The sequence below is a fragment of the Drosophila willistoni genome, unplaced genomic scaffold (genome assembly GCF_018902025.1).
Source record: "Drosophila willistoni isolate 14030-0811.24 unplaced genomic scaffold, UCI_dwil_1.1 Seg257, whole genome shotgun sequence".
NCBI classification, from domain to species: Eukaryota; Metazoa; Arthropoda; class Insecta; order Diptera; family Drosophilidae; genus Drosophila; species Drosophila willistoni.
Genome location: NW_025814216.1, coordinates 10,190 through 25,373, shown reverse-complemented (window position 1 = coordinate 25,373; position 15,184 = coordinate 10,190). Strand labels below are relative to the sequence as shown.

Sequence of the window (15,184 nt, the reverse complement as noted above, 5' to 3'; positions counted from 1 at the left end):
CAGTCTTACTAATTTCTTGGAGGTAGTCTGATGTCTATTAATTGTTGTTTTTGTGTTGCTGTAGTTAAGTTTTATTTCCGCAAATCCAATGGTTTGGGTTGCGATCGGCGGGCCATCCGTTGTTGTCATTGTGGTAGTTTTTGCGACCTTTGTGTTGTTATATAAAAATTTTGATCAGGCTTTAGGTCATTTTTTCAAATAAAATAAAAACATTGTTTTTAAGTTTATTTATTTTCCGATATATTTCGGTTGCGCAGCGGCAACCGTCTTCAGGGCAACTACAATAAAATACAAGAACATTTAACAATTATGTGACATTTAACAAAATTTTTTTTTTTTTTTTTTTTTTGTAACATACATTATTTAACACGTCGGCACCGTTTGACGTGGAGTTACGAACTAATTCTTGTCAAGTAAATGTCTGTATATGTGAGCGCAGTTATCAGTATCAGTCTTAAAGTTAAGTCGTGTGGCGCTCGGTGTATTGATGATATGTAGCATCTCCATGGTGAACCTTTTGTTGTAGTGCCGCTCTTCATCTAATATTGTCGTCTCTTCGAAATTCGGTGCATGGCCACTAGTTGCACAGTGTGTCATTAGTGCTGTTTTTGGTGTGTCTGTGTAATGCCTCATTTTATAGTCAGATTTGTGTTGGGAAATCCTAGTTTTTAATTTTGATTTTGTCGTCCCTATGTATATCTTATTGCACGGTATATTTCCTTGTCCATTGCATGGTATTTTGTATATCACATTGCTTCTATTAGTCATCTCTATCTTGGATGACCAAGATGACATCGATAAAACACTGGACACCCTAAATTCATTTGACAGGAATATAAAATTCACTATGGAGCTGGAAGACAATGGAAAACTGGCGTATTTGGACTCTATGGTCATCAGACGAGGAAACGAATTAAAACTAAAATGGTACAGGAAGCCAACAGCATCAGGACGAATCATCAATTTTAACTCAAAACACCCCAAGACGATGATAATAAATACACCAAGGAGCTGTATCCAACGGATGCTGAACATTTCGGATAAAATATACCATGAAGAAACGAAGATGGAATTACTAAATATTTTAAAGGACAACGATTTTCCGGATAACGTAATCAGGACATTATTTAAAAAACATAAATCCACTATTGACAAAACTAAGAATGAAAAAACATATATATCGGTCACTTATGTACCCAAATTATCAGAAAGATTATCACATTCGGATTGTTATGACAAAGATGGAATAAAAATAGCACATAAACCGGACAATACCCTCAAACATGTATTCAACAAAACAAAATCCAAGATAGAGATGACTAATAGAAGCAATGTGATATACAAAATACCATGCAATGGACAAGGAAATATACCGTGCAATAAGATATACATAGGGACGACAAAATCAAAATTAAAACCTAGGATTTCCCAACACAAATATGACTATAAAATGAGGCATTACACAGACACACCAAAAACAGCACTAATGACACACTGTGCAACTAGTGGCCTAATGCACCGAATTTCGAAGAGACGACAATATTAGATGAAGAGCGGCACTACAACAAAAGGTTCACCATGGAGATGCTACATATCATCAATACACCGAGCGCCACACGACTTAACTTTAAGACTGATACTGACAACTGCGCTCACATATACAGACATTTACTTGACAAGAAGTAGTTCGTAACTCCACGTCAAACGGTGCCGACGTGTTAAATAATGTATGTTACAAAAAAAAAAACCAGAGGGCCGGGGCTAACTTCGACCCGCGTCAAAGTTTGTATACCCTTGCAATTTTTTTGGTAACTCTTTCCTTACCTATAGCCATCAAAGTGGAAAAACGTTTAAACTAAAAAGGCTAATGTTTCCGAAAGAACGGCCTACATAGGAAATAACGGAGTTATTGATGAAAGTCACTGTTTTCCACCGATCGTTCCTATGGGAGCTATATGATATAGTTACCCGATCCTAATCACATTTGGCACAGTCATTAACAGATATATTAAACTAACAAATGTTTAATTTGAAAGCAATCGCGGCAAAAGTAACGAAGTTATTGACAAAAGTCACTGTTTTCGAACGATCGTTCCTATGGGAGCTAAATGATATAGTCACCCGATCTTGATCAAATTTGACTTAGTCGTTTATATGTGTAATTAACTCACCAATATTCAATTTCATGACAATAGGTCAGAAAATAACGAAGTTATTAAGAAAAGTCACTGTTCGTGACTTTGCCATTTGTATGGGAGCTATATGATATAGTGATCCGATCCGGCTGAATCCGAGATATACAACGCCTGCAGTATATACAAGCCTACATGCAAAATTTCAGCTCTGTAGCTTTAACGGTCTAGGAGGAGTTTGCGTTGATCCAGACGGACGGACGGACGGACGGACATGGCTATTTGAACTCGTCTCGTCGTGCTGATCAAGAATATATATACTTTATATGGTCGGAGATGCTTCCTTCTATGCGTTGCACACTTTTGACCAAAATTAATATACCCTTTTTGCAAGGGTATAAAAAAAAAAAAAAAAAAATTTTGTTAAATGTCACATAATTGTTAAATGTTCTTGTATTTTATTGTAGTTGCCCTGAAGACGGTTGCCGCTGCGCAACCGAAATATATCGGAAAATAAATAAACTTAAAAACAATGTTTTTATTTTATTTGAAAAAATGACCTAAAGCCTGATCAAAATTTTTATATAACAACACAAAGGTCGCAAAAACTACCACAATGACAACAACGGATGGCCCGCCGATCGCAACCCAAACCATTGGATTTGCGGAAATAAAACTTAACTACAGCAACACAAAAACAACAATTAATAGACATCAGACTACCTCCAAGAAATTAGTAAGACTGAAAAGTAGTTTAAAGTTTCTGTTAAAATGTAGAAAATCTAAATTAATTCCCAATTTTATCAAAAATACCACACGATGTGATAATATTTTTAAGTTTGACAATAACACATTTCCAGACATTAACAAAACATTGGACAGATACACATATTTCTGTAGGAATTTGTCCTATTTAATATATTTATTTGTAGTATTTTAGTTTATTTTAACGTAAAACTATTTATTGAATTATTTTAATTAGATTTAGTTGGAAATTGGTCGTCTTTACTGCTTCGCGTCGTTTCGTCTTTCGTCTTTTTGCAACCGCTTTCGCTCGTCTCTTCGGTTCGACTGCCCGTCTTTCGCTCGTCTTTAGCTCAATTCGCCCCGCTCAGCAGAGTTGCCAGACCCAATCCCACAACTCGGCCATCCTAGTATGCATTCGCCTCGAATGCATCCTGGTCGTCTATGTCACAGGGAACCCACGGCTTCATATAGGCAGCGCAAGTCGTAGTTCGCCTAGGACCATCGTTGAACAATGTATCTTTGACCACGTCGTATGTATCTCTGGCCTTTACCATGGTAATGCGGTACGGACCTAAATATTTGGGCTTCAGCTTCAAACCTCCTCCAAGTTGGGTTCTTTTAATAGCTACCAGATCACCGACTTTGTATATGGAAGCAGGTCTGCGACGTAAGTTGTAGGTCTTCTTATTTTCTTCTTGCATACGAAGGATCTGCTGCTTCGCTATATTCCGTAGATCATCTCTGTTGTCGTTAAAAATCTGAATCATCTCATCGTGTATTATTTCTTTCAGCTTAAGGTCGTCTTTTGTGTGCATCTTTGTACCAATCAGTAGTTCGAACGGCGTTGAATGTGTGCTTCTGCTGTACGTTGAGTTAATCGTTTGTTGTACTTTGCCGACAAACTTATACCATTTGCTAGGGTCTTCTATCGAAATCTTTGACAACACGGATATAATAACAGCGTTAAGGCGTTCGACTTGTCCGTTCGCTTGTGGAAGACCAGTCGTAACTGCGTGAAGTTCGATATTTTCTGCCTTGCAATACTCTTTAAACTCGTCAGAAGTAAACGCAGAACCTATGTCAGAAATAATTTGAACTGGATTTCCAAAAATTAAACTTTGTTGTTGTAGTCTTGTAATTACTTCCTTCGTAGATGTCGTTTTCGTCGGGTACAACCAGCAAAATTTTGTAAATCCATCGATAACTGCAAGAATGTGCTTATACTGCTTGTGAGTTGACTCTAAGGGTCCAAGAAAATCGATGTGGAACGTCTGAAAAGGCAGTTCTTCTTTCGGCAGTGGATGCAGTTCTCCTTCTTTTTTACCAAGCTTTCGATTAAGTGTTAGGCATGGAATGCAGCATCTTATTTGGTGTTGTATTTTCTCATCTAATTTTGGGATATAGTACTCCTTTGCAATTATTTCCTTCGTCTTTTTCACAGAAAAGTGACCTCTTTCGTGAGCATGCTTAATAATTTCCCGTTGCAGAGTAGAGGGAACTACAATTAGTTCTTCATCATCAACCAACTTATAAAGTATGCCAGCTTTCATAAAATAGTTGTTATGAGAAGTTTTCTGAGCAAGGATATCGATTATGGCCTTCAATTGGTCGTCTTGTGCTTGGGCATTCTTTAATTTACTGTGTATGTAATCTTCTGTTATAATCATAACGGGGTAGCGACTAAGCGCATCCGCATGACGTATACGATTTCCTGCACGGTGCTCAACATCAAAATCAAATTCGTGGATCTCAAGAATCCATCGTGCGACTCTAGTGCACACATCTTTTTTATCCATCGTCTTTGCAAACGCATTACAATCGCTTATAACTTTAAAATGCATACCTAGAAGGTAAACTCGGAACTTACGAAATGCTTCAACTACCGCCAAAATCTCTAATTCGTAGCTAGTGAATTTTCTTTCCGCTTCAGTCGTCTTTTTGCTCATGTAGTATACAGGGTGCAATTCTTTATCATCGGGTAACTTTTGTAATAAAATTGCTCCGAAGCCATCAATCGATGCGTCTGTATGTACTTCTGTTTCAAACTTGGGGTTAAATATTTGCAGAACAGGTTTCTGTGTTATCAATTTTTTTAGCAAATTAAAAGATTTTATCTGACTCTCATTGAATCTAAAATTTGCATCGTTTTTTAATAAATCAGTAAGAGGCTTGGCTATAATCGAAAAATCTGCAATGAACTTGCGAAAATAACCAACCAGGCCAAGAAAACTTTGGAGCTGCTTTCGATTCATCGGCATAGGAAATTTGTTTACAGCTTTGGTCTTTGCGTCTGAGATACATATCTTCTGATTCTTTATAGTATGCCCCAAAAATTCTATTTCTCTCTTCAAAAAGCAACATTTCTTTAAGTTAATGACTAAACCATATTCTTCACATCGCTTCAAAACATTTCTCAGATTGGAGACGGCTTCCTCTTCAGTTTTACCAGGGATTATAATGTCGTCGACGTATGGATAGCCGTACCAGCACGGGTTAAATCACGAAAAATGGCATTAACGTGTCTCTGAAATACCCCAGGGGAGTTCGTCAATCCAGAAGGAACTTTTAAAAACTGGTACTGTCCGTTGTGTGTAACGAACGAGGTGAATCTTCGACTCTCTTTTTCAACATCTACATGGAAAAATCCATTCTTTAAATCGATTGTGCTGAAAACCGTTGCTCCTTGTAGCCGATCCAATTGATCTTCAATCAGGGGTAATGGAAAATGGTCTTTTACTATTACCTTGTTTATTCTTCTGTAGTCAATGCACAGACGTGGAGTGCCATCGCGTTTTTTTACTAATACGACCGGACTGCTGAATTCAGACTCAGATTGTTCTATTATTTCGTCTTTCAGCCACTGATCGACTTGGTCATCGATTATGCACCGTTCAGCAAAAGCGAATCTGCGTGGTCTCGAATAAATTGGACTATCGTCTTTTAAAACAATACGCATTTCAACATTTGTCGATTTTAACTTTTCCGGCTTATAGTTTTTGATAAGTTCGTTCACTTCGCACTTTGTTTTTTTCGATGCATTTGAGTCAATGTCAATTTCGTCGTTTTCGACCTTTATTCTCATTACCGAACTTAATTCCGTTTCATCATTATATTTCCCGATTTGTACGCCATCGCGATTGATTTTTATTTCGGCTTGCTTACAAAAGTCTTCTCCCAAAATCACTTCGTCATCTACGAATTCAGATGATACCACTAAAAAAACCAAATCAAACTGTTCTTGGCTTACGAAAAGCCTTCCCGTAAACGAACCGATAGGTACCACTCTCTTTTTATCTCCGAAACCGTATAGAACTTTATCAACTTTAGCGAGCTTAGGTTTTTTCAAACGATTATAAATTGTTTCCGTTACGATATTATATTTGCTACCAGTATCAAGCAAGGCTATACACTTTTCATTGTTGATTGATACTTCTTTACACATAAACATATGATCAGCTGATATTTTATTAGTATTACGAACATCTGTGCTATTTTCAGGCTTTTTATTTGGACAGTCTTTTGCTATGTGACCAAAATTATTGCAACCAAAACACTTTCTTCCTTTACTCTTATTGTCACAATTCTCAGATATATGTCCTTTTTGCCCACAGTTATAGCATTTTATACCACTTTCTTTATTTTCGTATTTCATTACACTTTCTTTTTTGATTTGAACGTTCTTAGACTCACTTTTTTGATTACTTAACTTTTCCCGCATTTTTTCATAACATTTTATTTTCTCTTTAAACTCTTTTAGGTTATTAGCATTGTACAATATTGCTTTGTTCATACTCAAGTCATTAATTCCGTCAATTACATACTGCATAAGAGCACTGTTCTCTATATTACCCCGTGATGCCATCTCTTTCATTTTCAACAAATATTCTTGAACACTTTCACCTTTCTTAATTTTCCGTTCTGACAATTGTTTATGTAACTCCGCGCTATTTATTACTGTTTTAAATTCATTTAAAAGTGATTCTTTCAATGTCGACCAATTTTTAATTCCGCGTTCACTCAGAATAAACATTTTAGCAAGTCCTTTAATAGCTCTTTTAGCAAAAACAAATTTTTGTAAACTATCCCATTGCATCAAGTCAGCCATGTCTTCGAAATCCTCAATCCATACTTCAACTGATAAATTTTCATCGCCATGGAAAGGTCGTAAAGAGTCTTCAACGTCCCGAAAACTCAAAGCGAACCTCGGTGGTGGCATGTTGACATTCACTGCACCTTGCGTATCAATATTGTTGGCCACGACTGTAGAGTTTGCCCTATTCGTTTTGTTTCGCATATTTTCGTTTGTTGCAGCTGTTCTAAAATTCGTTTCGTCGCTCACTACTGACAACATTTCGTCTTCGTCTTGCATATTGCCTACATCTCCATCTCTTTCGCACTCATCGTCGTCATCATCGTTTTGATCATTCTCTGTGTCAAGGTCAGCTAGCAAATTTACAGCTTGCAAATTGCGAAATAAATGGGAAGTTAGATTTGATTTATCATGCGATAAACCCAAAACGTTACAAATAATCACTAAATCGTTATTTGTTAAATTCTTTTCCACATAAGACACTTTACTTTTATATAAATCGCTGTTGCAATCAAAATCAAACCCTTCAAACTTTCTTAGTCTTTGGCGATTTGCACGATCGCCTTCTTCTTCGTATATAAACTTGTGAAACAATGTAATATTAGATTTCTTTTCAGTTTTCAGTGCCTCTTGCACATTCACAAAGTCTTCAAGTTTGCTCTCTTACGCACACACACTAATATTGTACATACATATATGTATATGTATATATACGTCGTTTGCCACGTCACCAGATAACTGTGGTATTCAAACACTTTCGCGTCGTTCGTTGAAAACTTTTTCACCGTTTCTTTGCCGCTTTTTCGTCGTTAGCCGCCAATTTTTCGTCGTTTGATGCTAATTCTTATTCGTTTTCGCGCTGTTTTTTTTTTCTGGTCGTTTGATTCCACTGTTGCGTCGTTTTGTGTATGTCTCTTTCTCACTCACTGATCTTACTTTTTACTTTATAAGTTGAGCCATGCCTTCTTTGTAGGTTGAGTCACGCCTATTTTGTAGGTTGAGCCCCATATTTGTAGGAATTTGTCCTGTTTAATATATTTATTTGTAGTATTTTAGTTTATTTTAACGTAAAACTATTTATTGGATTATTTTAATTAGATTTAGTTGGAAATTGGTCGTCTTTACTGCTTCGCGTCGTTTCGTCTTTCGTCTTTTTGTAACCGCTTTCGCTCGTCTCTTCGGTTCGACTGCCCGTCTTTCGCTCGTCTTTTGCTCAATTCGCCCCGCTCAGCAGAGTTGCCAGACCCAATCCCACATTTCTTTCACACAAAAATATTAAACCTTCTTATAAAACATAAACATAACACTTGTTGAGGAACCAATTGTCATTTAACGTACATTGCTATACGCAGCAAGGCAGAGACTCATGAATGATCTTGCACATCTCACAATGCTTTTGTTTTTGTATTTTCTCTTAAGTTTCTAGAATATACTGGCGCCAGTCTGGTATGCTCTGTCTCTGTCACTCTTTATAAACCTATATGACCTGCGTAGTTGCGTAAGAATTGAAAATTTAATAATAAGCAAGCAAACGAACGATCAAGACGTGTTCTAGCAGTGGCAGACACAGTTCAACAAAATTGAAGTAAAAACCAGAGGGCCGGGCTAACTTCGACCGCGTCAAAGTTTGTATACCCTTGCAATTTTTTTGGTAACTCTTTCCTTACCTATAGCCATCAAAGTGGAAAAACGTTTAAACTAAAAAGGCTAATGTTTCCGAAAGAACGGCCTACATAGGAAATAACGGAGTTATTGATGAAAGTCACTGTTTTCCACCGATCGTTCCTATGGGAGCTATATGATATAGTTACCCGATCCTAATCACATTTGGCACAGTCATTAACAGATATATTAAACTAACAAATGTTTAATTTGAAAGCAATCGCGGCAAAAGTGACGAAGTTATTGACAAAAGTCACTGTTTTCGAACGATCGTTCCTATGGGAGCTAAATGATATAGTCACCCGATCTTGATCAAATTTGACTTAGTCGTTTATATGTGTAATTAACTCACCAATATTCAATTTCATGACAATAGGTCAGAAAATAACGAAGTTATTAAGAAAAGTCACTGTTCGTGACTTTGCCATTTGTATGGGAGCTATATGATATAGTGATCCGATCCGGCTGAATCCGAGATATACAACGCCTGCCGTATATACAAGCCTACATGCAAAATTTCAGCTCTGTAGCTTTAACGGTCTAGGAGGAGTTTGCGTTGATCCAGACGGACGGACGGACGGACGGACGGACATGGCTATTTGAACTCGTCTCGTCGTGCTGATCAAGAATATATATACTTTATATGGTCGGAGATGCTTCCTTCTATGCGTTGCACACTTCTGACCAAAATTAATATACCCTTTTTGCAAGGGTATAATAAAGTTAAGTTCTTATGAGACATTAAACACAGTGGTTTATTGTTCATCATAATTTGGTCCTTCAAGCCGGATCGTTGGGCATTGTTTGTTTGTTACTCATTGCTTAATAATTTGTTGCAACGTGGTTGCAATTAATTGTTAACCTCAAAGTTAGTAGTCGATAGTTCTGGCCTACTATCGAATAGACAATCGCGTGCTTATTGGAAAAAGCGCGGACAAACGGTGGCGCCACTCGCCTATCGGTATCTGTTATCGATATAATCGACGAGATCGTGAGGGAACACATCTCTGGGAAAACACGCGTCTTGAAATTTTTGGTCCACACAAGCAGTGGAAATTTCTTGACATCTCATCATGGAGGAAATGAAAATATTCATAAAGGCCAGAGGAAGATTGAAGACAACCATTACCCGCATATATGGATATGCAGAGAATCCTGCACAGGATGCCGACGTCTTCGCAATTGACACCAAATTGGAAACTTTGTCCAATGCGTGGAACGAGTTCGTGAAGTCTGGCGACGAATTGGCCAAATACGACAAACTAGAGGGTTATGTGGACCCTACCGAAGACTTCGGGATATACGAGGAGAAATATGAAATAGCAAATGCCCGCCTTAAGGCTTTACGAGCTGCCTTGGCTCCGTCTGGCAAGTTGGAAGAAATCGGCGCGGCTGGTAACGATGGTTCGCTCTTCCAAGGAATTCTGCAACAAATGCAGAATCAACAGCAACAACTACAACTCCAGATGCAGGGTCAAATGGAACACCAGCGGCGTCAAATGGAACTCCAGATGCAGAGTCAGATGGAACACCAGCAACGGCAAATGGAGCAGCAGCAACTATTGGTTGAGAGATTGCTCTCGCCACAGCAATCTTCGTCTTCGTCAGGCTCACAGTCGGTTGCAACACCGGCAACAAGAGATTGTGAATTACCAAAAATCAACATTAAGCCCTTCGGTGGAGATTACAAGGAATGGCATGCCTTTAAAGACCTGTTTGAGAGTACCATTCACGGAAAGACAACCTTGACAAATATCCAAAAGTTTCATCACCTGAAGTCATGCGTCATAGGAGAAGCAGCGATACTCATCCAACATTTGCCCGTGGTGGCATCAAATTACGACGTTGCATGGAAATCATTGAGTGATCGATATGAAAAGCCCCGTTACTTGGTGAATTTACTGATGGACACATTCACCGCATTGCCAAAAGCTGTTGGGCAAAACTCATCATCGCTACGCGCTCTGACCTGAGGAGCCAGTGATGTATTGTCATTCATTTCGGAACGGTGCGTACAGACGTTGGGGCTTGCACGTTCGCCATTTCGAGTTGCCACATCGGGCATCTCAGACGTCAAGGCAGGAATAACAAGAGGTTTCTGCTCTCTCCAGATGATGTCTCGTGTGTCGAGTCATTGCATCGATATTAAAGCTCACATTTTAGGAAAGATCACCTCACCATTGGCACGTGGAAACATTGATGCTTCATCACTGTCGGTATTTAATGGATACCAAATGGCTGACCCTGACTTTAGAACTAACGCTTCAATCGACATTTTGCTGGGCAATGATTGCATTTGGTTAGTTCTCACCGGAGAGAAGTTATGCGATGGTCAAGGGCACCCTATTGCAGTTAACACCATATTTGGATGGGTAATCACATCGGTATACACTTCAAGATTGCAAACATCATCTACGTCATTGCTGACTACGGTTAATATAGATGGACTACTGCAAGGATTTTGGGAACTAGAGGAAGTTCCACCACACACAACTGTAAACGAAGAGGATGAAAAGGTCGAAACGCACTTCCGGCGTACCCACAACCGCAACTCGAATGGAAGATACATAGTCGATTTGCCCTTCAAGGAACAAAACCCACAATTTGCGGATACATTTCAAGGAGCGAGATCGCGCTTTCTCGCAGTCGAGCGTCGTCTAATGAAGGACTCCAGCTTGAAGTTAAAATATACTCAGTTTATGAGAGAGTATATCCAGCTGGGTCACATGAAGGAAGTAGCTGCAGACGAAGACACAAACGTATGTAAGAAGTCATTCTATTTGCCGCACCATCCAGTCATAGGCGCCAAGCTGCGGGTGGTGTTCGATGGATCATTTCAAGATCGGGATGGACGATCTCTTAACGACGCACTTCACATTGGCCCATGTATACAACGCAACCTCTTCAACGTTTGTCTGCGTTTTCGAATGCACAGATTCGTATTTTCTGCGGACATCGTCAAAATGTTCAGACAGATTTTAGTGGCCTCTGAACATCAGAATTTTCAACGAATCCTTTGGAGAGAAGACCCTGAGGAACCATTGAAGCATTACAAGTTGACCACAGTCACCTATGGCACAGCATGTGCACCGTTTCTGGCAGTTAGAGTGCTGGAACAACTGGCAACTGATCACGAATACGAGTTTCCAAGGGCGGCTAGGATACTTTTGGATGATTTCTACGTCGATGACGTACTGACAGGAGCCATGAACGAACAAGAACTGCTCGACATTAAGGAAGAGCTGATACTCCTTATGTCACGGGCACAATTGGAGCTAAGCAAATGGGTCTCGAATAGTAAACGAATTGCCAGCAACGAGGGAAATGAAATCGATTTCTCAAAGATGGCAGCAAAGGTGCTTGGGCTGCATTGGCGTCCTGGAGAAGACGTCCTAACATATAAGGTTTCATTATCGGAACATACGACTTGTACGAAGCGACAAGTGCTATCTGACACAGCACGCATCTTTGACCCACTCGGCATTTTGGCGCCAGTGGTGATCAAGTTTAAAATTCTGCTCCAAGAATTATGGCTGCTTAATCTGGATTGGGACTCGGAACTGCCAACGAAGCAAGCACACTTATGGCAAACATTCAGAAAGGACATTTTCACGTTAAGGAACCTGAAGATACCACGATTTGTAGACAATCAACCCGATGACATCGAACTGCATGGATTTTCAGATGCTTCGTTAAAGGCTTACTCTGCTGTCATTTACAACCGTGTGACACACCTAGATGGAAGCATCGGAGTGGCATTCATTGCTGCTAAAACAAGAGTTTCACCATTAAAGCAGAAGTCGTTGCCACGATTGGAGCTTTGCGGAGCTCTACTATTAGCTCGTTTATTCCAAGCAGTAAGGTCTGGTCTGCGCCAGAAGGATGTTAAGATACACGCATGGACCGATTCTACAATCGTTTTGTCATGGCTTTCGCATCAACCCTGTAAACTTAAAACATTTGTTGCCAACCGAACGGCAGAAATACTAGAAACCATACCACGTAGCGCTTGGAGACATGTCAGCACTAAAGAGAATCCTGCGGATTGTGCATCACGAGGCATGCTAGCGAGTGACTTACTTAACTTTGATCTATGGTGGAAGGGACCATCTTGGCTGCACGACTGTACACTATACTCAGAGACAATGAATAGACCACCAACTTGCTGCTCCATTCTCAAGCCAGCAGCAGAACTTGAGTTCAAAACCAATATCTTGACAACCATTTCCGGGAATATTGAGGATTCCCCATTTGAGGTACTACTCGGAAGGACATCATCTTGGATCAGACTGGTTCGAGTGGTCGCATATGTATTCCGCTTCGTTCATCGAATCCGATCAAGCAAGTCTAAATATTCAGGACCTCTAAAGTTCGATGAAGTTACCAGAGCAAGGAAGTTTTGCCTACGACAGGCACAAAATCAATTCAATGACGATAGACAGCTGCTTTTGAGGAAGCAACCTGTGGAGCGACGATCAATTTTAAACAAACTATCTCCCTTCGTTGACGAAGATGGAATTGTACGTGTGGGTGGACGTTTGGAAAGGTCGCAATTGCCTGCAGATGCCAAGCATCCAGTAGTTTTGCCGAAACAACATCGCCTTGTGGAATTGCTGCTGAAACATGAGCATAAAGTCAATCTTCATCCAGGAGTTTTAGCAATGTTTGTAATAATTCGCCAGAAATATTGGATCATTGGCGCACGAAATCTTATTCGACGTATCACACATGAGTGTTTAAACTGTTTTAGACAGCGCCATCACACAGCAAATCAGTTTATGGCCAATTTACCGGCTGTTCGAGTGCGACAAGCCTTTCCATTTGAGCATACTGGATGCGATTATGCTGGACCTATCTTGTTGAAGGTTCACAAGGTACGAAACCCCAGGAAGGAAAAGGGCTACATTTGCCTGTTTGTATGTATGGTTACTTCAGCTCTTCATCTGGAGCTGGCCACTGATCTCAGCACCGACACATTCTTGGCGGCATTAAAACGTTTTATGGCTCGTCGTGGGAAGTGCTCCCAAATGTATAGCGATAACGGGCGCAACTTTGTTGGCGCAAAACGTGCACTAGACAAAATGGTACAGCTTCTCGCTTCACGCGAGCACAATGATGTCGTTTCAAAAGCCCTTGCGGATCAAGGCATCAAATGGAATTTTATTCCTCCATATTCACCACACTGGGGTGGTAAGTGGGAGTCGGCAGTATGCTCGGTTAAGCTGCATTTGCGACGTGTAATAGGAACCAACGTCCTCACCTTTGAGCAGATGCACACACTGCTCTCGCAAATAGAATCTGTCGTTAATTCGCGACCATTGTGCACAGCATCGGATACTGAAATTGCCTACCTGTCACCGGCACATTTCTTAATTGGCAGAACATATACAGCAGTTCCTGAAGACAGCTATTTGCAGATTCCGACCAATCGATTGAGCTACTGGCAGCATGTTCAAGCAATGCTTCAAGGATTTTGGAAGCGTTGGCATCAAGAATACTTGACATCGCTACAACAGCGCCCGAAATGGACCACCAAGTTACCAAACATTGCGATCGGTAATCTTGTACTGATCAAGGACTCTAACGCGCCTCCATCGGCATGGCTCTTAGGACGGGTAACCCAGGTGTTCACAGGAGATGATGGCCTCGTCAGAGCGGTTCAGGTTCTCACCAAATCAGGAGAAGTCACTCGCCCTATCACAAAGATTGCAGCCCTACCGGGTTCAGAAACGGAGTTTCAGGGGGGGCGGGATGTTGAGGAACCAATTGTCATTTAACGTACATTGCTATACGCAGCAAGGCAGAGACTCATGAATGATCTTGCACATCTCACAATGCTTTGTTTTTGTATTTTCTCTTAAGTTTCTAGAATATACTGGCGCCAGTCTGGTATGCTCTGTCTCTGTCACTCTTTATAAACCTATATGACCTGCGTAGTTGCGTAAGAATTGAAAATTTAGTAATAAGCAAGCAAACGAACGATCAAGACGTGTTCTAGCAGTGGCAGACACAGTTCAACAAAATTGAAGTAAAAATAAAGTTAAGTTCTTATGAGACATTAAACACAGTGGTTTATTGTTCATCAACACTCTAATAAGAATCAACAACAAATTAGCTGAGACAACAAAAACTCTTGGAAAACAGCTGGACGAACAGACTATGAGCGGATTTTGGAGAGAGAACAAAACGCAGTAAAAAGACTAACAAAAACATTGCGGGAACATCATGAAATGAAACATGAGAAACTAAACAACAAACGGAACTCTGCTCTCTTGAACAACAACAGAACTGACGATTGGTTTGTAAATGAGACAGAATTGAAATTCCCGCCGGATATACAATCATTACTTTCAAAGGGTCCAAAGTTTGCTCTTCCCATGGAACACGAGAAGCTCCCTCTCATTAAATACATTGCCGATGGAGAAGAAATAGTTCAGACGATTAAGGAAAAAGAGAAACAAGAGGCAGCGTGTACTGTATTCTCTTTAATGGTTAAAGAGCATAGAGCGATGAAATACACAAAAGCAACAGATCGTGCAATATTAAATATAAC

General features: G+C 39.9%; 1 protein-coding gene across 1 annotated transcript; it reads left to right on the top strand.

Annotated features, from left to right (window-relative positions):
• Positions 1–4,573: 4,573 nt before the first annotated feature.
• LOC124461196 lies at positions 4,574–10,604 on the top strand. Its single transcript, XM_047012750.1, has 3 exons — positions 4,574–4,652; positions 9,781–10,026; positions 10,240–10,604. Exons 1-3 carry the CDS (start codon positions 4,574–4,576, stop codon positions 10,602–10,604), a joined length of 690 nt encoding a protein of 229 aa, XP_046868706.1.
• Positions 10,605–15,184: the final 4,580 nt, after the last annotated feature.